This window comes from Mobula hypostoma (assembly GCF_963921235.1).
Source record: "Mobula hypostoma chromosome 8 unlocalized genomic scaffold, sMobHyp1.1 SUPER_8_unloc_1, whole genome shotgun sequence".
NCBI lineage: Eukaryota > Metazoa > Chordata > Chondrichthyes > Myliobatiformes > Myliobatidae > Mobula > Mobula hypostoma.
The window spans coordinates 985,754-1,011,295 of NW_026948120.1; the positions used below are offsets into that span (position 1 = coordinate 985,754).

Consider the following 25,542-nt stretch of genomic DNA (forward strand, 5'->3'; position numbering starts at 1 on the left):
CTCTCTAATTCGTGCATCATCTCTGGTGAGTGAGACAGCAAGAGAGAGGGTGTGCGAAAGAGAGAGTGGAGACAACCAAGAGGGAGAGTTCACAAGAGAAGGGTAGAGCGCATGAGAAACGACACAACAAACAGAGTGCAAGACAGACAGGGTGAGAGAGAGAGCTTGAGGAAGAGGAAACACAAGAGTGTAAGAGTGCGAGAAAGGGACAGCACAACAGAAAGGGTGAAAGAGAGAGGGTGTATGAGAAAGGGCGCATAAAAGAGAGAGAGCACGAGGGAGAGTGGGCACATGTGGGAGTGGGTGTGTGAGAGAGAGGGCACGAGAAAGCAGATGCAAGATGGAGAGAGTACAAAGGGAAGAGTGCAAGAGAGGGGGAAAGTGTGAAAGAGTATACACAAGGCAGAGAGCTAGAGAGAGAATGCACATAGAGAGAGAGAAAGTGCACATTTGAAAGAGCATGTTTGAGAGAGCGTGAGAGAGAGGGCACAAGAAAGTAAAAGTGCGACAGAAAGAGTGAGAAAGAGAGGGGAAAGGAGGATGAAAGAGAGGGCAAGAGAGATGACGAGAGAGTGTATGAGAGATGGTGAAAGAGAAGGTGAGAGAGAGAGGATGAGTGAAGGTGTGTGAGAGAGGGAGAGAGCATGAGAGAGAGAGAGCACACAAGAGTGGGAGAGAGTGCCAGGGAGAGAGCACAAGAGAGGGTGAAGGCAGTGGTGGAGTGGGCACAAGAGAGGGAGAGGGCTGAGGGCAGGAGAGGATGCAAGGAAGAAAGAGAGAGAGCGCAAGTGAGATAGGGTGAAAGGAGAGGGAGGGGGAGAGAGTGGGTGTGAGGCTGAGACAGCATGTGAGACAGAGATGGTGAGAGAAGGAAAAAGTGCACGAGAGGAAGAGAGCGTAAGAAAGAGGGCAGAAGAAAGAGAGTGTGCATGAAAGAGAGTTACTGAGAGGGAGAGCGCGAGAGAAAGAGCATGAGAGAGGGAGAGGGCACACAAGAGAGGGAGAGGATGCAGAAGAGGGAGATGGTGTGCAAGAGAAATGTCCAAATGGGAGATGGTGACAGAGGAAGAGAGTGTGAGAGAATGAGTGTGTGAGTAAGAGAGAGAGGGCAAGTGAGAGTGAGAGCGTGAGAGAGAGGGTGCGAGGGAAGGCACAAGAAAGAGACTGAGTGTGTGAGTAAGAGGGAGAGTGCATGAGAGTGTGTGTGACAGAGAGAGGGTGCAAGAGAGTGAGTGAGTGAGAGAGCATGATGGAGATCACAAGGGAGAGTGAGTGAGTTAGATGGTGAGGTGGAGAGTGCAAGAGAAGGGATACAAGATAGAGGGTGAAGGCGCGAGGGAGAGAGTGTGAGAGATTGTGAAGGATGGAGAGGGACAAGGGAGGGAGAGGTGCGAGGGAGGGAGAGGTGCGAGGGAGGGAGAAAGAGTGCGAGAGAATCAGAGAGCATGAGGGAGAGGACATGAGAGACAGCACAAGACGGAGTTAGTGAGGGAGAGGGTGAGTGTGAAAGAGTGAGTGAGTTGGAGAGGGTGCAAAAAAAGAGAGGGTAGATGAGGGATTGTGCTGGAGAGAGCAATTTCCAGAAGGATCCAGCATAAGGGAGGGCGAGTGAGAGAGAGTGCATGGGAGAGAGGGTGTGAGGGAGATGGCACAAGGAAGAGTGCGCGAGAGTGAGAGTGCGCAGAAGAGAGCGGAGTGAGGAGACGTGAGGGAGAGAGAGCGAGAGATTGGTCGAGTGAGAGCGAAAGCGTGTGAGAGAGTGGAAGTGTGAGTACGCAAAAAGAAAGGAGTGCAAGTGAGAAAGAATGAAAGAGAATGCGCGAGAGAAAGAGACGGCACGAAATCGACGGCGGGAGAGAGAGCGACCGCGCTTGAGAGAGAGAGACAGAGAGAGAGAGAGAGAGAGAGAGAGAGCATGCCAGTGAGAGGGTGCACTGAGAGAGAGTGTGAAAGTGTGAGAGCGAGGGAGAGTTTGCACTCAGAGAGAGTGTGAGAGTGTGAGAGCGAGGGAGAGGGTGCACTCAAAGAGAGTGAGAGTGTGAGAGCGAGGGAGAGTGTGCACTGAGAGAGAGTGTCAAGCGAGGGAGAGGGTGAACTGAGAGAGAGCGTGAGAATGTGAGAGCGAGGGAGAGGATGCACTGAGAGAGAGTGTGAGAGCGAATGAGAGTTTGCATTGAGAGAGAGTGTGCGAGTGTGAGAGCGAGGGAGAGGGTGTACTGAGAGAGAGTGTGAGAGTGTGAGAGCGAGGGGGAGGGTGCACTGAGAGAGAGTGTGAGAGTGTGAGAGCGAGGGAGAGGGTGCACTGAGAGAGAGCGTGAGAGTGTGAGAGCGAGGGAGAGGGTGCACTGAGAAAGAGTGTGAGAGTGTGAGAGCGAGGGAGAGGGTGCACTGAGAGAGAGTGTGAGAGTGTGAGAGCGAGGGAGAGGGTGCACTGAGAGAGAGCGTGAGAGTGTGAGAGCGAGGGAGAGGGTGCACTGAGAGAGACTGTGAGAGTGTGAGAGCGAGGGGGCGGGTGCACTGAGAGAGAGTGTGAGAGTGTGAGAGCGAGGGAGAGGGTGCACTAAGAGAGAGTGTGAGAGTGTGAGAGCGAGGGAGAGGGTGCACCGAGAGAGACTGTGAGAGTGTGAGAGTGTGAGAGCGAGGGAGAGGGTGCACTGAGAGAGAGTGTGAGAGTGTGAGAGCGAGGGAGAGGGTGCACCGAGAGAGACTGTGAGAGTGTGAGAGTGTGAGAGCGAGGGAGATGGTGCACTGAGAGAGAGTGTGAGAGTGTGAGAGCGAGGGAGAGGGTGCACTGAGAGAGAGTGTGAGAGTGTGAGAGCGAGGGAGAGAGTGCACTGAAAGAGAGTGTGAGAGTGTGAGAGCGAGGGAGAGGGTGCACTGAGAGAGAGTGTGAGAGTGTGAGAGCGAGGGAGAGGGTGCACTGAGAGAGAGTGTTAGAGTGTGAGAGCGAGGTAGAGGGTGCACCGAGAGAGACTGTGAGAGTGTGAGAGTGTGAGAGCGAGGGAGAGGGTGCACTTAGAGAGAGTGTGAGAGCGAGGGAGAGGGTGCACTGAGAGAGAGTGTGAGAGTGTGAGAGCGAGGGAGAGTGTGCACTGAGAGAGAGTGTGAAAGTGTGAGAGCGAGGGAGAGGGTGCACTGAGAGAGTGTGTGAGAGTGTGAGAGCGAGGGAGAGGGTGCACCGAGAGTGAGTGTGAGAGTGTGAGAGCGAGGGAGAGGGTGCACCGAGAGAGAGTGTGGGAGTGTGAGAGCGAGGGAGAGGGTGCACTGAGAGAGAGTGTGAGAGTGTGAGAGCGAGGGAGAGTGTGCACTGAGAGAGAGCGTGAGAGTGTGAGAGCGAGGGAGAATGTGCACTGAGAGAGAGTGTGAGAGTGTGAGAGCGAGGGAGAGGGTGCACTGAGAGAGAGTGTGAGAGTGTGAGAGTGTGAGAGCGAGGGAGAGGGTGCACTGAGAGAGAGCGTGAGAGTGTGAGAGCGAGGGAGAGTGTGCACTGAGAGAGACTGTGAGAGTGTGAGAGTGTGAGAGCGAGGGAGAGGGTGCACTGAGAGAGAGCGTGAGAGTGTGAGAGCGAGGGAGAGTGTGCACCGAGAGAGAGCGTGAGAGTGTGAGAGCGAGGGAGAGGGTGCACTGAGAGAGACTGTGAGAGTGTGAGAGTGTGAGAGCGAGGGAGAGGGTGCACTGAGAGAGAGCGTGAGAGTGTGAGAGCGAGGGAGAGTGTGCACCGAGAGAGAGCGTGAGAGTGTGAGAGCGAGGGAGAGGGTGCACTGAGAGAGACTGTGAGAGTGTGAGAGTGTGAGAGCGAGGGAGAGGGTGCACTGAGAGAGAGTGTGAGAGTGTGAGAGCGAGGGAGCGAGCGCGGCTGAGAGACAACGGGCGTGAGAGGTAGGGTCAGAAGGAGGGAGGGAGAGAAAATGGTGGAAGGAGGAGGGGTGATGACGGAGAGCCTGGAGTGCAAAGGGGAGTACATGGATAGAGATAGGTGAGGAAGAAGTGAAAGGGGGTTGTGAACTCTGGGCCGGAAAGCAAAGCCGGAGGAGACAGGGAAGATATCGACTGGATTGGTATCGAGAGGGTTACAGGAGAATGTGGAGAGGAGGGGACCACTTCAGGGCAAGGTGGTTGAGGAAACCAGGAGAGGACTTCCCAGGAGGACGAGGGCAGAGCGGGCTCACAACTCACCAGGATGTGACCATGCTCCAACTTTCCCAGAACGACCTCTGTGCCGTAAACTTGGACGGTGACTAACATGTCAGAGGAGCCCTGGGCGTCTCCGCGGTTGTCATTTTTGGCCCGGATGGCAAACTGGGGAAGCGAGTGGTCTTCACTGCAGGTTTTGGCGATGGTGTATGTGCAGGTGCCCTGGAAGCTGAACTTCGTATCATCGAAGGTGTTATAGTGGGAGTCGGCACTAACCCGGCAGGAGCCTGTGGGGGCGGCAACGCACACACCCTTCTTATTCCAAACCCTGCAGCGCTCATTCACCGGGCATCGCACCTCGGAGCAGGGGTCAGCTGCTGCAAAATGGGAGAGAGTTTGGTTACAGTGGGCCCCATCCCAATGCACTCCCGGGGTCAGACACAGAGTGAAGCTCCCTCTACACCGTCCCATCACACACTCCGGGGGTCAGACACAGAGTGAAGCTCCCTCCACACTGTCCCAACACGCACTCCCGGGGTCAGACACGGAGTGAAGCTCCCACCACACCGTCCCATCACACACTCCCGGAGTCAGACACAGAGTGAAGCTCCCTCCACACTGTCCCAACACGCACTCCCGGGGTCAGATACGGAGTGAAACTCCCACCGCACCGTCTCATCACACACTCCCGGGTTCAGACATGGAGTGAAGCTCCCTCCACGGCGTCCCAACACGCACTCCCGGGGTCAGACACAGAGTGAAGCTCCCTCCACACCGTCCCATCACACACTCCCGGGGTCAGACACGGAGTGAAGCTCCCACCACACTGTCCCATCACACACTCCCAGGGTCAGACACAGAGTGAAGCTCCCTCCAAACTGTCCCATCACACACTCCCGGGGTCAGACACGGAGTGAAGCTCCCACCACACCGTCCCATCACTCACTCCCGTGGTCAGACACAGAGTGAAGCTCCCTCCACGCCGTCCCATTACACACTCCCAGGGTCAGACACAGAGTGAAGCTCCCACCACACTGTCCCATCACACACTCCCAGGGTCAGACACAGAGTGAAGCTCCCTCCAAACTGTCCCATCACACACTCCCGGGGTCAGACACAGAGTGAAGCTCCCTCCACACTGTCCCATCACACACTCCCAGGGTCAGACACAGAGTGAAGCTCCCTCCACACTGTCCCATCACACACTCCCAGGGTCAGACACAGAGTGAAGCTCCCTCCACGCCGTCCCATTACACACTCCCAGGGTCAGACACAGAGTGAAGCTCCCTCCACACTGTCCCACCACACACTCCCGGGGTCAGACACGGAGTGAAGCTCCCACCACACTGTCCCATCACACACTCCCAGGGTCAGACACAGAGTGAAGCTCCCTCCAAACTGTCCCATCACACACTCCCGGGGTCAGACACAGAGTGAAGCTCCCTCCACACTGTCCCATCACACACTCCCAGGGTCAGACACAGAGTGAAGTTCCCTCCACACTGTCCCATCACACACTCCCAGGGTCAGACACAGAGTGAAGCTCCCTACACACCGTCCCATCACACACTCCCGTGGTCAGACACAGAGTGAAGCTCCCTCCACGCCGTCCCATCACACACTCCCGTGGTCAGACACAGAGTGAAGCTCCCTCCACACTGTCCCATCACACACTCCCAGGGTCAGACACAGAGTGAAGCTCCCTCCAAACTGTCCCATCACACACTCCCGGGGTCAGACACAGAGTGAAGCTCCCTCCACACTGTCCCATCACACACTCCCAGGGTCAGACACAGAGTGAAGTTCCCTCCACACTGTCCCATCACACACTCCCGGGGTCAGACACAGAGAGGAGCTGTGCTGACTGAGCTGGGAGAAATCGAAGGAAAACTACTGGATAAAGTTCGTGGAATACTTTGGAGGTTGCTCTAAAAGTCTCTTGGACAACTGAGTGAGTGACGGCGTTGGCGTGGAAGCTCGGTGTGGAGTTTTTGCTGCCGGTTTGGACTGGGTTTGTTGGCGGCTGCTTACTGCGTAGCTCCCAGCTGCGGCCGCTGGCAACTCGCCAGTAAGCCGGTTCGCTCCAAAACCGGAGGCAAACGCCGTCGTTTTCCCCCCATTGACATCGGGGCAACGTTCCTCCTCCATTGTTTTCCTGATTTTTCGTCCGGTGTCGGTGCCGGTGCCGGAGCATCTGGAAGGACGTTTCGGCCTCTCCCGGCCTGGGTCTCTGCAAGTCCGACGGAGCCTTTCCTGGCGCCGAGCCAGCGAGGAACTGTCGACTGCAAACTTTCCCGGCCAGTTATTCGACTCGCTCCAGGACTTCTAACTGGCACCGCCGCAAAATTCTCGGACTGGAAAGAGCGCCAGCATGCCGGACCGGTCTCCAGGGAGTCGCGGGCCTTCGGGGAGTTACGCAAGGGCGGCTGCCTCCCCGGCCTCGGACAACGCCCTGTTTCGGTCGGTGAAGGTGGAACGTGGGGTGCAATGTATTTTGCGCCCTGGAATGACACTAGAAAAGTGTACGGAGGCAATGGAGGACCTTGTGGGGAAAGGTGGTATTCTGGCCACCGAGAAGGAGTTCGGAAAGGCGGTGTTCTATCTGGTGAATGAAGAGCTAGTGCACCGGGCCCTAAGCAGGGGAGTCACGGTGGACAACATCTTTTTACCTATGGAGCTGGTGACGGCCCCCACGCAACGTATCGTGCTTGGGCATGTTAAGCCTTTCATTCCAAATGAGGACTTGCTTCCCCCACTGGCCCGTTTAGGGCAAGTAAGGTCGGAGATTACTGCCATCCGACACAAATTTAAGAGACGCACCCTCCGCACCGTAATCTCTTTCCGGCGTCAGGTTTTCATGCAGCTGGAAAGGGAGGACGATGTTGAGGGCCGCTTTACTGTCCGGCACGAGGGAGTAGATTATCAGGTGTACTGGAGCTCCGAGCGCCCACGGTGCCATGCGTGCAGGGAGGTGGGGCACTTTCGGAGGGACTGTCCTGCCGCCCGGAACCCGAGGGAGCCCACTTCGGGCACCAGTGCCGCAGCTACCTCTGCCCCTGATCCTACTCCTGCGCGTGCGCCTGCACCTGCATCTGACCCTGCCCCCGCCCGTGATCCTGCCCCAGCCCCTCACCCTGCCCCTACCCCTACCCCTGTCCCTACTTCTACGGTTGGGTCGGTCCCTGCTCCTCTCCCTGTAGTTCAGGTGGGGGACGGGGTGGAGTCTGTGCGGAGTAAGAAGGCAAAGGGGAAATCCAAACATAGTAAGAAGCGGGCCTTTGAGGCCGCAGAGCTCACACCCATTTCGTCTGAAGTGGAGCGTGGGGCTCGGGGAGGTGCGCAAGCAGACGGGGCGATGGAAACAGAAGGCGCCGCCCCATCGGTGAAGCCTGCACCTGTGTGCTCCTCCAGCGTGAAGAGGAGAAGGGAACGTTCCCGCAAGAGGGCAGGGGATGTAGATGCGGGGGAGTCCCAGGAAGGGGTGGGAATCCGGGTAGGGGTTGGTTCTAAACCTGAGTCCTCAGATGTAGCCACCAGTCCTGGGGTAGATGGTGTGGTTGTGCAAAAAGCTTGTGATAGGCCTGTTTGCACAAATGAGGCAGCCCTGGAGGCCTCCACCCAGGACCTACAAGTCAGCGCCTCTCTGGAGGCCAGTGTACCGAATAGTGTAAGAGGAGACGAGGCAAAGCTCTCTCATTCTCAGCACCAGGCGGCTTATGAATCCCTTGGACCAAAGGTGCCGGGTTCCCCTCTATGCCTGCCCCCTAGGGAGGACGATATTCTGTGCACATCGACCCCAGCAATAAATGACTTGCAGGGAGTCCCTGGGGATTGTCTCTCCACTGTCGCAAATGTGGATGAGGCTGATGCGACGGTGGAGAAGGCAGGTAAGAGCGAGGTGCCCGCTGCGCGGTGTGGGACGCAGGCGCAGCCATCTATTGGAACATGCGGGGAGGCCGATGGGGATTCTGTCTGCAGTGACGGGTTGGAGGGGGACTCTTTCGATAGTGAAACAATGGACATCCTCACCCCTCCTGAGAAATCCCCATTGATACCTGTAGAGGAAATTAAGCATTTCATTCTCACCTCTGAGGGTGCCAAGCACCGGCCTCAGCTAGCCTCGCTTCGCTGGCCCAGCATGCCGAGGCTGGTGAGGTCCCTGCGAGTCATCCTCAGACGAAAGGGAAAGGGAAAGAGGAATGCGGTGGTGGGGAACGACAGACGGCAACTAAAATCTTTCCTGGATGACCTAGTAAGGGACATCAGAGGGAGAAGCAGCCTCGCTCCTACGGGGGATGGTGGGTCACAGGGTGTTGCTGGTACCGCTCGAGCCCGGAAAGCAAAAGGTATCCTTGCTTTCTTTCCGGACAGTGTGGTGGAAGGCACCTCCGCTCTCACCGAAATGGGCGCAGCTGCTGAGACCTAGTGTGTTCCCGCCATGAAGCTTACCATAGCTAGTCTCAATGTAAACGGCAGCAGGGGTCCTCTTCGCAGGCATAACAATCTCTCAGTCCTCAGGGATGGGCGGTATACGGTGAGTTTCCTGCAGGAAACCCATACCATCCCTGGGGACGAGTCTGCTTGGCTCCTGGAGTGGCAGGGCGGGGTCTACATGAGCCACCTCAGCTCCATTTCTAGCGGGGTGGCGATCCTGTTGGCCCCGACCTTGCCAGTAATTGAAAGAGTCCAAGACGTTGTGCCCGGCCGTCTGCTCCACCTGGTTGTGCGCCTGGATGGCGTACCATTGCATTTTATCAATGTGTACGCTCCCAGGCGCGGTGTGATGCAGACGCGCCTATTCTGTCAGCTGTCCACCCTGCTGAGCTCCATCGATCCTGGGGACTGCGTAATCCTCGGGGGAGATTTCAATTGTACCCTCGAGGCGGAGGACCGTTCGGGCCTCCAACGCGACCCAGCATCAGCAAAAAAGTTAAAGGAGCTAGTCGGCTCCTTTGACTTGGTGGACAGCTGGCGGAATTTTCACCCCAACTCTAGCGCCTTCTCGAGAAGGTCTAGAGAAGGAGGTTCCAGGATAGACCGCATTTACATCTCTCGGGCCTACGCCTCCCGCGTGTCGGCGTCCTCCATGCGGCCAGTGTCGTGCTCGGATCATCACCTTGTGTGGATGGAATTTATTCCACTACACCCTCGGGTGGGATCCGGGTATTGGCATTTTAACAACCGGCTGCTGGAGGACAGCCGTTTCCGGGATTCGTTCCGAGCGTTCTGGGTCTCCTGGAAGGAGAGGCGGAGAGAGTTCTGCTCCCTACGGCTATGGTGGGATGTGGGCAAAGCCCACATCCGGTTTTTATGTCGGGAGTACACTAGGGGGTCGACCAAAGGGCGGGGCTCTGAGATTGAGCGGCTTGAGAGAGCGTTGCTTGACCTGGAGTCCCGCCTCGGTCCGACCACTGGAGACCAGCAGCTGTGGCAGGAATACCAGGAGAAGAAGGACGCACTAAGGGACTTGCAGCTTCAGCAGTCCCGAGGTGCGTACGTGAGGTCACGGATCCAAATGCTGCAGGATTTGGACCGTGGCTCACCCTTCTTCTACTCGTTGGAGAGGTGGCGGGGAGTTCAAAAGCAGCTAGTGGAATTGCTGGCTGCCGATGGCTCCTCCATCACGGACCCTGATGGAATTAACAACGAGGTCCGTTCATTCTATCGGTCCTTATTCTCGCCTGATCCGTCAAATGCGGAGGCGTGCAATGAGGTCTGGAAGGATTTGCCTAAGGTCAGTCCAGAGGATGCAGTGCGTCTGGATGCCCCCCTGACTCGGGAGGAGCTGTCCACTGCCCTTCGGCAACTCCGGAGGGGCAAGTCCCCTGGTTTGGATGGACTGAGTGTTGAGTTTTATCAGGCTTTTTGGGATGTCCTGGGGGATGATTACAGCCTTGTCCTAGGGGAGAGCCTAGCCACCGGAGAAATGCCCCTCTCATGGCGAAGAGCTGTTGTGGTCCTACTGCCCAAGAAGGGAGACCTCCGCCTGCTAAAGAACTGGCGGCCGGTCTCCCTCTTGTGCGCGGACTACAAGATCTTCGCCCGGGCAATGGCCAACCGTCTGGGTTCGGTAATTGGACAGGTGGTCCATCCTGACCAATCTTACACGGTCCCGGGCCGCTCCATCCAGGACAATGTCCACCTAGTACGGGACCTGATCCACCTGCTCCAGGAGACTGGGACCCCGGCAGCGTTTCTTTCTCTTGACCAGGAGAAGGCGTTTGACCGGGTGGACCACAGTTTCCTGCTGGGCACCCTGCAGGCTTTTGGGCTCGGACCACACTTTGTGGCCCGAGTTCGGCTCCTGTACTCTGCCGCAGAGTGCCTAGTTAAGATCAACGGATCACTGACAGGACCTATCCACTTCCGAAGAGGAGTGCGTCAAGGGTGCCCCATGTCCGGTCAACTGTATGCGATCTGTGTCGAGCCATTCCTCGGCCTTCTACGGCGAAGGCTGACAGGTCTGGTTCTGCGCGAACCGGACATGAGGGTCGTCCTCTCGGCCTACGCCGATGACGTACTCCTCATGATGACAGACCCCTGTGACCTGCGGAGGATGCGCGAGTGCCAAGATGTTTTCTCGGCGGCATCCTCCGCCAGGATCAACTGGGCGAAATGTTCCGGACTCTTAGTAGGCCAGTGGCAGGTGGACTCCCTGCCGGAGGAGATGAGAGCTTTTGAGTGGAGCACCAGACGTCTTCTCTATCTGGGAGTCTACCTGAGTCCTTCTGGGGAGACCTGGCTGGCGAACTGGCAGGACCTGGAGACAAAGGTCATGGCCCGGCTTGGGCGCTGGTCAGGCCTTCTCAGGGTGCTTTCCTATCGAGGCAGGGTGGTGGTCATAAACCAGCTGGTGGCCTCCATGTTGTGGTACCGGATGGTCACCTTGGCCCCCCCTGCCCCTTTTGTTGCGAGAATGCAGAGGAAGCTGGTGGACTTCTTCTGGGGAAACAGGAAACACTGGGTCTCTGCAGCGGTTCTGAGTCTCCCAGTAGGAGAGGGCGGACAGTCGCTGGTGTGTGTACGCACACGACTGGCGGCTCTCCGCCTCAGGACTCTGCAGAGATTCCTGTACGCCGAGCGCCCTCCCAGGTGGCACGTGTTGGCGACTTTCTTCCTCCGGAGGGGCTGCTGCCTTCACGAAGATATGCAGCTACCACCGGCAGGCGTCAGCCGTGCTGCTTTGCAGAGGCTGCCCGGCTTCTATCAGGACCTACTGAGAGTCTGGAACATGGTTGCCTCAGGCCGGGAATCCCCTCCTCTGGCAGAGGGCGGGGTCCTGGCCGACCCTTGCCCTGCCTCAGCGGATGTCGGTGCGGCTCAGGTGTGTGGATCGACTCAAGCTGAGCTGCTCGTCGGGCCCAGGCCCCGCAGCCTTACCCGAGAGACGAATCCACACAACTTGAGCCGTCTTTCATCGACACCCACAATCCCATTCAGGGATGCAGGCAGGAGGTACCTTTATGGGCTGCTGCTCCACACCCTCCACTTCCTAGCCTTTGTCCACCGTCCCGACACGCCATGGCGGTCGGTCTTTCCACCTGGAGGTGAGGGGGGTCCCCAATGGAAGTCCCTTTACAAGGGAGTCCTCCCCATGCACCTTGGGGATCTCGGCTGGAGGGTGCTGCATAAAGCGGTGCCCTGCAATAAGTTCTTCAGTCTGTACACGGATCTCCCAGCCGCGTGTCACTTCTGCGGGCTGGAGGAGACCGTGTACCACATGTACGTGGAGTGTGTGAGGCTGCAGCCCCTTTTCGCGTTTTTGCGTGGGCTGCTTCTCGCCTTCTGGTTGCATTTCAGTCCCACCCTATTTATATATGGTCATCCAGTAAGGAGGGGGGCACAGAGGGATGAGGATGTCCTTGTCAACTTGCTCCTGGGGCTGGCGAAAATTGCCATCCGTGGCTCCTGGAAAAGGGTGGCAGGAGGTTCTCCCCGGGCGGACTGCCTGGCTATGTTTAGGGGGTATGTTCGTGCCCGGGTGAACATTGAAAAGGAATACGCACAGTCCACGGCGACCGTAGAGGTGTTCCGGGACCGTTGGGCTCCGCGGGGTGTAAATGCCATCATTGATGAGGATGGCAATATATTGGTTTAAGATGTATTGTCTGTTTGTAGTGTAGTAAATATGTTAGTCACTGGGTTTGTAAATATTGTATAGCACCGACATTTGTAATAAAGAATTTTGTAAAAAAAAAAAAAGGGTCAGACACAGAGTGAAGCTCCCTCCACGCCGTCCCATTACACACTCCCAGGGTCAGACACAGAGTGAAGCTCCCTCCACACTTGTTCACCACACACTCCCGGGGTCAGACACGGAGTGAAGCTCCCACCACACTGTCCCATCACACACTCCCAGGGTCAGACACAGAGTGAAGCTCCCTCCAAACTGTCCCATCACACACTCCCGGGGTCAGACACAGAGTGAAGCTCCCTCCACACTGTCCCATCACACACTCCCAGGGTCAGACACAGAGTGAAGTTCCCTCCACACTGTCCCATCACACACTCCCAGGGTCAGACACAGAGTGAAGCTCCCTCCACACTGTCCCATCACACACTCCCAGGGTCAGACACAGAGTGAAGCTCCCTCCACACCATCCCATCACACACTCCCGTGGTCAGACACAGAGTGAAGCTCCCTCCACACTGTCCCATCACACACTCCCAGGATAAGACACGGAGTGAAGCCCCCGCTACACTGTTCCATCACAACACCCAGGACAAGACAACCCAACGGTCTCCCTTACCACAAATGTCGTCGCCTCCGATGGGAACCCCTTGGTAGCCGTAGGCATCCATTGCGGACACCCCGTACTGGTAGACCCCGAAGCGGGTTCCGCTATCTGCTGTCACCAGGTGCGCCTTATTGCTGTTGCTGGTCACCAAGTCTGCCCAGAAGTACTCGGAGTCCTTCACTGCGGCCCACCCTTGCGGGGGGTGTAGAGGTTGCCCGTCCAGCAGCAACTTACTTGTCTCAGAAGCGCGAGCCACCAGACTAACGTGGTTTTCAAATCCGTCCAGACCCTGCACCACATAGGACGTGGCGAAGTCTCGGTTAGGCATCACTGTCATCAGGTAGGGGTCGTAACCTTCACTGCGAAGCCTCCAGTTCGGCCTCGTACCGGGCGAGTAGAAGAGGACTAGGACGGGGTGGGAGCTGCGCAGGGCGAGGGGCAGGTTCTTGGACACGGTGAACGATCTGGTGTGGAAGGCAGGCACCTTGACCTTCTGCCCATAGAGACCCTGCGTCAGCTCGGTGTCCTGGGACGTCAGGACGTAGACCAGGTCGCTTGTCTTCTGCACGGCGCTAGGAGCTATCACGAAGGTGTCGCCCCACTTGCTGACCGGCGGCAACTGCTCGTACACGTGGTTGCACTTGGAACGCCCCTTGCTGCAGGAGTGGCCGGCCACGACCGCCACCGGGAGATCAGACTGCACCCGGGAACCGGTCAGGTCTTCCTCGTGCTGGAATTGGACTGTCTCGTAAGGACCAAGTGTCAACCGGATGGGTTCCCCTCTCTGGTAACGTTGTCCCTCGAAGGTCAGGGCCTTGGTTAGAGTCAGAACCACCGTATTGTCCGCCTCTCCGGCGTTGCTGACGGCGAACTCCTTGCGGAATTCCTGCGATGGCGTAGGCGGAGTGAAGATCAGGTAAACGGTGTCGAGGCTGCGCACCGGGTAGAGGACGGAGCCGTCCGTCGTGAAGTTCTTCTTGCTGAAGCTGGCGACGGTGACGGGGTGGCTGGCGCTGATCCGGGCCGTGTGATTGCTACGCATCGTGCCCTTTAGCTCGATGCCCGGTATCGCCACCGAGACTGTGCGGAAGGCGGTGGGCAACATTAGCTTCCGGTGGAAGTTCGGCGCCTCGACGGTGACCGAGGTGAAGGGCTTTCGGGCGGTGATGAGCAGTTCCAGATCGGCCGACTTATAGTTCGCGCTCAGGTTCTCCAGGAAGGTGGCCACGAACTCGCGGCCGGCGTATATCGCGCTGGCGGCTCCTGGCGGGCGGGTAAAGTGGTGGGCGGGGAAATGAAAGGGAAGGGTAAGGGGGCAAGAAGTGAGGAAAGAGGGGTAGATGGAGAGAGGGAACGGGGATATCAGATTTATCTCCCACAGCGCGGCGCTCCCTCACATCCGCCCCCTACCGTCCCGAGCGGAGCGCGGCGCTCCCTCATATCCGCCCCTACCGTTCCGTCCTGAGCGGCGCGCGGCGCTCCCTCACATCCGCCCCCTATCGTCCCGTCCCGAGCGGCGCGCGGCGCTCCCTCACATCCGCCCCCTATCGACCCGTCCCGAGCGGAGCGCGGCTCTCCCTCACATCCGCCCCCTATCGTCCCGTCCCGAGCGGCGCGTGGCGCTCCCTCACATCCGCCCCTTACCGTCCCGTCCCGTCCCGAGCGGAGCGCGGCGCTCCTAGTGTGTAGAGCCTGGGATGAGCGTGGTCGCGGAAGGGACGGCAAAGGCGGGGAGTGGGAGGTGGGACTGATGAAAGTGATGGAGGTGGCGATGAGCCGAAGGGGCAGGGGTGAGAGGGTGACTTGAGGCACAGTCTGGAGAGTGAAAAGAGGTGACATGGGGGACAAGGCGAGGGAGTGGAGGGGTAGGGGAACTGGGGAAATGGAATTGGGAAGTGTGGGAGAGGGGAGGAGGAGAAAGCAGAGGGAATGGAGAGGCACGTGGTGCGGCGCTTCCTCCCGCCTTTCCTCCTGGGGCTTTGTCCACTTACCCAGCAGGGAAACGATGACCACGCAGCTGGGAATCCCGGCAGCCATTGCTGAAAGGGGAGAACCGCGGGCAGTTAGGGATGGTCCCAATCACCTCACCCCCTCCCTCCCGCCCCACCTATTGTTCTTGTCATCCCTTCACCCTCCTGTTTTCCAGCTCCCCTCTTTCCCTCATCCTCCGTCACCCCTCTATGTAGAACCCCTTCCCAGAAATCACAACGGCTGAATTCTGAATTCACAACCGCTCACCCTGCATAACGCAGGGAAACTCTCATATTCACGCACACTCTCACTGGGAGACACACACTTATAGGAGGCGGCTCTCTGCCCACTAGGCGACGGAACCGCTGATCAGCCAAACAGCCCCTCTCACCTTGTGGGGGGGGGGTCAAATCCTCCCCACCTCCTTTCCGTTCCGATGATGGGGTAGGGAAGACAATTCCAACTCTAATAAATTCCTCTCAAGATAGAAATCCGTCCGCCTTCCGACCCGTTCTCCCGAGAACTTTGCTCAGCGAACCGGCTGGAATTCTGCAACAGAACAAGGAAGATTTTTGTGCAGAGACGAGGTAGCAGATATAACATGACAGACTTGGGCAGCTTTGGATGAATCCCACATTCCTTATGCCGCCCATCACCGGGTTTGTGGGAAGCGAGACGGTGGAGTTGGAACATCGGGAGAGTGGCGGGAAAGACTCTTCCGACAGTACACAGGCAATGGGATAGCGGGAGAGAAAAGGTGGAGAGAGAAAGCCAGAGAAGTAAGACCAGTGGGTAACGTCAGAAAGAAATGAGGGACACAGAGGGGAACAGTAAAGAGTGGAGAGGGGAGAGTAGTGGACAGGTAGAGAGGAGAGCCCGGGGAAGAAGGGGAAGCGTAGAGGACGGAGGGGGGAGCAGACGATGGGTTGGAGCGAGGGGAAAAATAGAGAATGGGGAGAAGGAAGAAAGGAGAGTAAAGGACGGTGTGGGGAGAGGGAGAGAATAGAAGACGGGGTGAGGAGGGAGGGGAGAGGAGAGGAGAGGACGACATTGGGGAGAGCAAACAACAGAAGACGGGGTGCTGGAGAGGGGAGAGCAGAGGTCAGGGTAGGGGAGAGGGGTGGGTAGAGCACGGGGCAGGGAGTGGGAGATTAGAGGATGGGGAGTGGGTTGAGGCAAGAGCAGAAGATGGGGTAGAGGGAGAGAGCAGAGGCAAAGAAGAGGGGGGAGTAGAGGATGGGATGGGGAGATGGGGAAAGTCGAGGATAGGGTGGAGGCGATTGCAGCAAAGAGGACAGGTGAGAGAGGTGGAGAGAAGAGGATGGAATGAGGGGAAGGAGAGAGTAGAAGATGGGGTAGAGAGGGGAAGAGTAGAGCATTCGGTGGGGAGGTAGGGAGAGGGAGAGTAGAGGACGGGGTAGGGAGAGGGTAGACTAGAGGACGGGGTAGGGAGAGGGGAGAGTAGAGGACTGGGTAGGGAGAGGGAGAGTAGAGGACGGGGTAGGGAGAGGGGAGAGTAGACGACCGGGTAGGGAGAGTAGAACACGGGGTAGGGAGAGGGGAGAGTGGAGGACGCGGTAGGGAGAGGGGAGAGTAGAGGACGAGGTAGGGAGAGGGGAGAGTAGAGGACGGGGTAGGGACAGTAGAGAGTAGAGGACGGGGTAGGGACAGGGTAGAGTAGAGGACGGGGTAGGGAGAGGGGAGAGTAGAGGACTGGGTAGGGAGAGGGTAGACTAGAGGACGGGGTAGGGAGAGGGGAGAGTAGAGGACTGGGTAGGGAGAGGGAGAGTAGAGGACGGGGTAGGGAGAGGGGAGAGTAGACGACCGGGTAGGGAGAGTAGAACACGGGGTAGGGAGAGGGGAGAGTGGAGGACTGGGTAGGGAGAGGGAGAGTAGAGGACGGGGTAGGGAGAGGGGAGAGTAGACGACCGGGTAGGGAGAGTAGAACACGGGGTAGGGAGAGGGGAGAGTGGAGGACGGGGTAGGGAGAGGGGAGAGTAGAGGACGAGGTAGGGACAGTAGAGAGTAGAGGACGGGTTAGGGACAGGGTAGAGTAGAGGACGGGGTAGGGAGAGGGGAGAGTAGAGGACTGGGTAGGGAGAGGGGAGAGTAGACGACCGGGTAGGGAGAGTAGAGGACGGGGTAGGGAGAGTAGAGAGCAGAGGACGGGTTAGGGAGAGGGGAGAATAGAGGACGGGGAAAGGTGAGGGGAGAGTAGAGGACGGGGTAGGGAGAGGGAGAGTAGAGGACAGGGAGGGAGAGAGAGAGCAGAGGACGGGTAGGGAGAGGGAGAGTAGAGGACGGGGTAGGGAGAGGGTACAGTAGAGGACGGGGTAGGGAGAGGGGAGAGCAGAGGACGGGTAGGGAGAGGGAAAGTAGAGGACGCGGCAGGGAAAGGGAGAGTAGAGGACGGGTTAGGGAGATGGAGAGTAGAGGACGAGGTAGGGAGAGTAGAGGATGGGATAGGGAGATGGGAGAGTAGAGGACGTGTTAGGGAGAGGGAAGAGTAGAGGACGGGGTAGGGATAGGGGAGAGTAGAGGACGGGGTAGGGAGAGGAGAGAGTAGAGGACGGATTAGGGAGAGGGAAGAGTAGTGGACGGGGGAGGGAGAGGGAGAAGAGGACGGGGTAGGGAGAGGGAGAGTAGAGGATGGAGTAGGGAGAGGGGAGAGTGGAGGACGGGGTAGGGAGATGGGAGAGCAGAGGACCCGGTAGGGAGAGTAGAGGACGGGGTAGGGAGATGGGAGAGCAGAGGACGGGGTAGGGAGAGGGGAGAGTAGAGGACGGGGTAGGGAGAGGAGAGAGTAGAGGACCAGTTAGGAGGAGTAGAGGACCGGGTAGGGAGAGGAGAGGGTAGAGGACGGGTTAGGGAGAGGGGAGAGTAGAGGACGGGGTAGGGAGAGTGGAGAGTAGAGGACGGGGTAGGGAGATGGGAGAGCAGAGGACCAGGTAGGGAGAGTAGAGGACGGGGTAGGGAGATGGGAGAGCAGAGGACGAGGTAGGGAGAGGAGAGACCAGAGGACGGGGTTGGGAGGTGGGAGAGTAGTGGACGGGGTAAGTAAAGGGGAGAGTAGAGGACGGGGTAGGGAGAGGAGAGACCAGAGGACGGGGTAGGGAGAGGAGAGTAGAGGACGGCGTAGGGAGAGGAAAGAGTAGAGGACGGTGTAGTGAGAGTAGAGGACGGGGTAGGGAGAGGGGAGAGTGGAGGACGGAGTAGGGAGAGGGCAGTGTAGAGGACGGGTTAGGGAGATGGGAGAGCAGAGGACGTGTTATGGAGAGGGGAGACCAGAGGACGGGGTAGGGAGAGGGGAGAGTAGAGGACGGGGTAAGTAAAGGGGAGAGTAGAGGACGGGGTAGGGAGATGGGAGAGTAGAGGACGTGGTAGGTAGAGGGAGAGTTGAGGACGGGGTAGGGAGAGGGGAGAGTCGAGGACGTGGTAGGTAGAGGGAGAGTTGAGGACGGGGTAGGGAGAGTGGAGAGTAGAGGACGGGGTAGGGAGATGGGAGAGCAGAGGACCAGGTAGGGAGAGTAGAGGACGGGGTAGGGAGATGGGAGAGCAGAGGACGAGGTAGGGAGAGGAGAGACCAGAGGACGGGGTTGGGAGAGGAAAGAGTAGAGGACGGTGTAGTGAGAGAAGAGGACGTGGTAGGGAGAGGGGAGAGTGGAGGACGGAGTAGGGAGAGGGCAGTGTAGAGGACGGGTTAGGGAGATGGGAGAGCACAGGACGGGTTAGAGACAGGGGAGAGTAGAGGACGGGGCAGGGTGAGGAGGCACTACAGGACGGGTTAGGGAGAGGGGAGAGCAGAGGACGTGTTAGGGAGAGGGAAGAGTGAGGACGGGGTAGGGAGAGGGAGTGTAGAGGACGGGGCAGGGAGAGGGAGAGTAGACGATGGAGTAGGAAGAGGGGAGAGTCGAGGACGTGGTAGGTAGAGGGAGAGTGGAGGACGGGGTAGGGAGAGGGAAGAGTAGAGGACGGGGTAGGGTGAGGGGAGAGCAGAGGACGGGATAGGGAGAGGAGAGACCAGAGGACGGGGTTGGGAGATGGGAGAGTAGTGGACGGGGTAAGTAAAGGGCAGAATAGAGGACGGGGTAGGGAGAGGAGAGACCAGAGGACGGGGTAGGGAGAGGGGAGAGTAGAGGACGGGTTAGGAAGATGGGAGAGTAGAGGACGGGGTAGGGAGAGGGGAGAGTGGAGGACGGGGTAGGGAGATGGGAGAGCAGAGGACCCGGTAGGGAGAGTAGAGGACGGGGTAGGGAGATGGGAGAGTAGTGGACGGGGTAAGTAAAGGGGACAGTAGAGGACGGGTAGGGAGAGGAGAGACCAGAGGACGGGGTAGGGAGATGGGAGAGTAGTGGACGGGGTAAGTAAAGGGGACAGTAGAGGACGGGTAGGGAGAGGAGAGACCAGAGGACGGGGTAGGGAGAGGAAAGAGTAGAGGACGGTGTAGTGAGAGAAGAGGACGTGGTAGGGAGAGGGGAGAGTGGAGGACGGAGTAGGGAGAGGGCAGTGTAGAGGACGGGTTAGGGAGATGGGAGAGCACAGGACGGGTTAGAGACAGGGGAGAGTAGAGGACGGGGTAGGGTGAGGAGGCACTACAGGACGGGTTAGGGAGAGGGGAGAGCAGAGGACGTGTTAGGGAGAGGGAAGAGTGAGGACGGGGTAGGGAGAGGGAGTGTAGAGGACGGGGTAGGGAGAGGGAGAGTAGAGGATGGAGTAGGAAGAGGGGAGAGTCGAGGACGTGGTAGGTAGAGGGAGAGTGGAGGACGGGGTAGGGAGAGGGAAGAGTAGAGGACGGGGTAGGGTGAGGGGAGAGTAGAGGACGGGGTAGGGAGTGGGCAGAGTAGAGGATGGCTTAGGGAGATGGGAGAGCAGAGGACGGGTTAGGGAAAGGGGAGAATAGAGGACGGGGTAAGGTGAGGGGAGAGTAGAGGACGGGGTAGGGAGAGGGAGAGTAGAGGACGGGGTAAGGAGAGAGGAGAGTAGAGGACGGGTAGGGGGAGGGAGTGTAGAGGACGGGGTAGGGAGAGGGTAGAGTAGAGGACGGTGTAGGGAGAGGGGAGAATAGAGGACGGGGTAGGGAGAGGGAGAGTAGTGGACGGGGTAGGGTGAGGGGAGAGAAGAGGACAGGTTACGGAGAGGGGAGAGTAGAGGACGGGGTAGGGTGAGGAGAGAGTAGAGGACGGGGTAGGGAGAGGAGAGAGTAGAGGACCAGTTAGGGAGAGTGGAGGACCGGGTAGGGAGAGGGGAGAGTAGAGGACGGGGTAGGGAGAGGGGAGAGTAGAGGACGGGGTAGGGAGAGTAGAGGACGGGGTAGGGAGATGGGAGAGCAGAGGACGGGATAGGGAGAGGAGAGACCAGAGGACGGGGTTGGGAGATGGGAGAGTAGTGGACGGGGTAAGTAAAGGACAGAATAGAGGACGGGGTAGGGAGAGGAGAGAACAGAGGACGGGGTAGGGAGAGGGGAGAGTAGAGGACGGGTTAGGGAGATGGGAGAGTAGAGGACGGGGTAGGGAGAGGGGAGAGTGGAGGACGGGGTAGGGAGATGGGAGAGCAGAGGACGGGGTATGGGAGAGTAGAGGACGGGGTAGGGAGATGGAAGAGCAGAGGACGGGGTAGGGAGAGGAAAGACCAGAGGACGGGGTAGGGAGAAGGGAGAGTAGAGAACTGCGTAGGGAGAGGAAAGAGTAGAGGACGGTGTAGTGAGAGTAGAGGACGGGGCAGGGTGAGGGGAGAGTGGAGGACGGAGTAGGGAGAGGGCAGTGTAGAGGACGGGTTAGGGAGAGGGGAGAGCACAGTACGGGTTAGGGACAGGGGAGAGTAGAGGACGGGGTAGGGTGAGGAGAGAGTACAGGGCGGGTTAGGGAGAGGCGAGAGTGGAGGACGGGGTAGGGAGAGGGAGAGTTGGGGACGGTGTAGGGAGAGGGAGAGTAGATGACGGGGTAGGGAGATGGGAGAGTAGAGGACCGGGTAGGGAGAGTAGAGGACGGTGTAGGGAGATGGGAGAGTGGAGGACGGGTTAGGGAGAGGGGAGAGTAGAGGACGGGGTAGGGAGAGGGGAGAGTAGAGGACGGGGTAGGGAGAGGGGAGAGTAGAGGACGGGGTAGGGAGAGGGGAGAGTAGAGGACGGGGTAGGGAGAGGGGAGAGTAGAGGACGGGGTAGGGAGAGGGCAGAGTAGAGGACGGGTTAGGGAGAGGGGAGAGTAGAGGACGGGGTAGGGAGAGGGAGAGTAGATGACGGGGTAGGGAGATGGGAGAGTAGAGGACCGGTTAGGGAGAGAGGAGTGTAGTGGACGGGGTAGGGAGAGGGAGAGTAGAGGACGGGGTAGGGAGAGGGAGAGTAGAGGACGGGGTAGGGAGAGGGGAGAGTAGAGGACGGGGTAGGGAGAGGGAGAGTTGAGGACGGGGTAGGGAGAGGGAGAGTAGAGGACGGCTTAGGGAGATGGGAGAGCAGAGGACGTGTTAGGGAGAGGGAAGAGTAGAGGACGGGGTTGGGTGAGGGGAGAGTAGAGGACGGGGTAGGGTGTGGGTAGAGTAGAGGATGGCTTAGGGAGATGGGAGAGCAGAGGACGGGTTAGGGAGAGGGGAGAGTAGAGGACGGGGTAGGGAGAGGGAGAGTAGAGGACGGGGTAGGGAGAGGGGAGAGTAGAGGACGGGGTAGGGAGAGGGGAGAGTAGAGGACGGGGTAGGGAGAGGGAAAGTAGAGGACGCAGTCGGGAGAGGGGAGAGGAGAGAACGGGGTAGGGAGAGGGAGAGTAGTGGACGGGGTAGGGAGAGGGGAGAGTAGAGGAAGGGGTAGGGTGAGGGGAGAGAAGAGGACAGGATACGGAGAGGGGAGAGTAGAGGACGGGGTAGGGTGAGGAGAGAGTAGAGGACGGGGTAGGGAGAGTAGAGGACGGGGTAGGGAGAGGGGAGAGTGGAGGACGGGGTAGGGAGATGGCAGAGCAGAGGACCCGGTAGGGAGAGTAGAGGACGGGGTAGGGAGATGGGAGAGCAGAGGACGGGGTAGGGAGAGGAGAGACCAGAGGACGGGGTTGGGAGATGGGAGAGTAGTGGACGGGGTAAGTAAAGGGGAGAGTAGAGGACGGGGTAGGGAGAGGAGAGACCAGACGACGGGGTAGGGAGAGGGGAGAGTAGAGGACGGGTTAGGGTGATGGGAGAGTAGAGGACGGGGTAGGGAGAGGGGAGAGTGGAGGACGGGGTAGGGAGAGGAGAGACCAGAGGATGGGGTTGGGAGATGGGAGAGTAGCGGACGGGGTAAGTAAAGGGGAGAGTAGAGGACGGGGTAGGGAGAGGGGAGACCAGAGGACGGGGTAGGGAGAGGGGAGAGTAGAGGACGGCGTAGGGAGAGGAAAGAGTAGAGGACGGGTTAGGGAGATGGGAGAGCACAGGACGGGTTAGGGACAGGGGAGAGTAGCTGACGGGGTAGGGTGAGGAGGGAGTACAGGACGGGTTGGGAGAGGGAGAGTAGAGGACGGGGTAGGGAGAAGGAGAGTGGAGGACGGGGTAGGGAGAGGGAGAGTAGAGGACGGCTTATGGAAATGGGAGAGCAGAGGACGTGTCAGGGAGAGGGGAGAGTGGAGGACGAGGTAGGGAGATGGGAGAGCAGAGGACGGGGTAGGGAGAGGAGAGACCAGAGGACGGGGTTGGGAGATGGGAGAGTAGTGGACGGCGTAAGTAAAGGGGAGAGGGAGGACGGGGTTGGGAGAGGAGAGACCAGAGGACGGGGTAGGGAGAGGGGAGAGTAGAGGACGGGTTAGGGAGATGTGAGAGTAGAGGACGGCTTAGGGAAATGGGAGAGCAGAGGACGTGTCAGGGAGAGGGGAGAGTGGAGGTCGAGGTAGGGACATGGGAGAGCAGAGGACGGGGTAGGGAGAGGGGAGACCAGAGGACGGGGTAGGGAGAGGGGAGAGTAGAGGACGGGGTAGGGAGATGGGAGAGCAGAGGACGGGGTAGGGAGAGGAGAGGGTAGAGGACGGGTTAGGGAGAGGGGAGAGTAGAGGACGGGTTAGGGAGATGGGAGAGGAGAGGACGGGGTAGGGAGAGGGGAGAGTGGAAGACGGGGTAGGGAGAGGGAGAGTAGAGGACGGGGTAGGGAGATGGGAAAGCCGACGACCCGGTAGGGAGAGTAGAGGACGGGGTAGGGAGATGGGAGAGCAGAGGACGGGGGTAGGGAGAGGAGAGTCCAGAGGACGGGGTTGGGAGATGGGAGAGTAGTGGACGGGGTAAGTAAAGGGGCGAGTAGAGGACGGGATAGGAAGAGGAGAGACCAGAGGACGGGGAAGGGAGAGGTGAGTAGAGGACGGCGTAGGGAGAGGAAAGAGTAGAGGACGGGGTAGGGAGATGGGAGAGCAGAGGACGGGTAGGGAGAGGGGAGAGTGGAGGACGGAGTAGGGAGAGGGCAGAGTAGAGGACGGGGTAGGGAGATGGGAGAGCAGAGGACGGGGTAGGGAGAGGGGAGAGTAGAGGACGGGGTAGGGAGAGGGGAGAGTAGAGGACGGGGTAGGGAGAGGGGAGAGCAGAGGACGGGGTAGGGAGAGGAGAGAGTAGAGGACGGGTTAGGGAGAGGGGAGGGTAGGGAGACGGGAGAGTAGAGGACGGGGTAGGGAGAGGGAGAGTAGAGGACGGGGTAGGGAGATGGGAGAGTAGGGGACGGGTTAGGGACAGGGGAGAGTAGAGGACGGGGTAGGGTGAGGAGGGAGTACAGGACGGGTTAGGGAGAGGGAGAGTAAAGGACGGGGTAGGGAGATGGTAGAGTAGAGGACGTGGTAGGGAGAGGGAGAGTGGAGGACGGGGTAGGGAGAGGGAGAGTAGAGGACGGCTTAGGGAAATGGGAGAGCAGAGGACGTGTTAGGGAGAGGGAGAGTAGAGGACGGGGTAGGGAGAGGAGAGACCAGAGGACAGGTAGGGAGAGGAAAGAGTAGAGGACGGTGTAGTGAGAGAAGAGGACGTGGTAGGGAGAGGGGAGAGTGGAGGACGGAGTAGGGAGAGGGCAGTGAAGAGGACGGGTTAGGGAGATGGGAGAGCACAGGACGGGTTAGGGACAGGGGAGAGTAGAGGACGGGGTAGGGTGAGGAGGGACTACAGGATGGGTTAGGGAGAGGAGAGAGTGGAGGACGGGGTAGGGAGAGGGAGAGTCGGGGACGGGGTATGGAGAGGGAGAGTAGACGACGGGGTAGGGAGATGGGAGAGTAGAGGACCGGGTTGGGAGAGTCGGGGACGGAGTAGGGAGTGGGGAGAGTAGTGGACATTGTAGGGAGAGTAGAGGACGGGGTAGGGAGAGGGGAGAGTGGAGGACGGGGTAGGGAGAGGGGAGAGCAGAGGACGGGGTTGGGAGAGGGGAGAGTAGTGAACTGGGGAGGGAGAGGGAGAGCAGAGGACCGCGTAGGGAGAGGGAGAGTAGAGGACAGGTTAGGGAGATTGGAGAGCAGAGGACGGGGTAGGGTGAGGGGAGAGAAGAGGACAGGTTAGGGAGAGGGGAGAGTATAGGACGGGGTAGGGAGAGGAGAGAGTAGAGGACGGGTTAGGGAGAGGGGAGATGTGAGGACGGGGTAGGGAGAGGGAGAGTAGAGGACGGGTTAGGGAGAGGGGAGATGTGAGGACGGAGTAGGGAGAGGGAGAGTAGAGGACGGGGTAGGGAGAGGGAGAGTAGAGGACGGGGTAGGGAGATGGGAGAGTAGGGGACGGGTTAGGGAGAGGGGAGAGTAGAGGATGGGGTAGGGAGAGGAGAGAGTAGAGGACGGGGTAGGGAGAGTGCAGAGTAGAGGAAGGGTTAGGGAGAGGGGAGAGTAGAGGACGGGGAAGGGTGAGGGAGAGTAGAGGACGGGATAGGGAGTGTAGAGGACGGGGTAGGGAGATGGGAGAGCAGGGGACAGTTTAGGGAGAGGGGAGAGTAGAGGACGGTGTAGTGAGAGAAGAGGACGGGGTAGGGAGAGGGGAGAGTGGAGGACGGAGTAGGGAGAGGGTAGTGTTGAGGACGGTTTAGGGAGATGGGAGAGCACAGGACGGGTTAGGGACAGGGGAGAGTAGAGGACGGGGTAGGGTGAGGAGGGACTACAGGACGGGTTAGGGAGAGGAGAGAGTGGAGGACGGGGTAGGGAGAGGGAGAGTCGGGGACGGGGTATGGAGAGGGAGAGTAGACGACGGGGTAGGGAGATGGGAGAGTAGAGGACCGGGTAGGGAGAGTCGGGGACGGGGTAGGGAGTGGGGAGAGTAGTGGACGTTGTAGGGAGAGTAGAGGACGGGGTAGGGAGAGGGGAGAGTGGAGGACGGTGTAGGGAGATGGGAGAGCAGAGGACGGGTTTGGGAGAGGGGAGAGTAGTGAACTGGGGAGGGAGAGGGAGAGCAGAGGACCGCGTAGGGAGAGGGAGAGTAGAGGACGGGTTAGGGAGATTGGAGAGCAGAGGACGGGGTAGGGTGAGGGGAGAGAAGAGGACAGGTTAGGGAGAGGGGAGAGTATAGGACGGGGTAGGGAGAGGAGAGAGTAGAGGACGGGTTAGGGAGAGGGGAGATGTGAGGACGGAGTAGGGAGAGGGAGAGTAGAGGACGGGGTAGGGAGAGGGAGAGTAGAGGACGGGGTAGGGAGATGGGAGAGTAGGGGACGGGTTATGGAGAGGGGAGAGTAGAGGATGGGGTAGGGAGAGGAGAGAGTAGAGGACGGGGTAGGGAGAGTGCAGAGTAGAGGAAGGGTTAGGCAGAGGGG

The 25,542-nt window shown here is 58.9% G+C and overlaps 1 protein-coding gene across 1 annotated transcript in view; it reads right to left on the reverse strand.

The window, feature by feature from the left end:
* LOC134341148 (IgGFc-binding protein) overlaps positions 1 to 25,542 on the reverse strand; it is a 135,340-nt gene that overhangs the window by 30,219 nt on the left and 79,579 nt on the right. The window contains exons 2-5 of the mRNA XM_063038932.1: positions 15,235 to 15,392; positions 14,864 to 14,911; positions 12,885 to 14,135; positions 4,177 to 4,511 (exon numbers count right to left, since the gene is read on the reverse strand). Coding sequence (XP_062895002.1) covers positions 4,177 to 4,511; positions 12,885 to 14,135; positions 14,864 to 14,909 — 1,632 coding nt within the window. The 5' untranslated portion in view covers positions 14,910 to 14,911; positions 15,235 to 15,392. The remainder of the gene's footprint in view (positions 1 to 4,176; positions 4,512 to 12,884; positions 14,136 to 14,863; positions 14,912 to 15,234; positions 15,393 to 25,542) is intronic.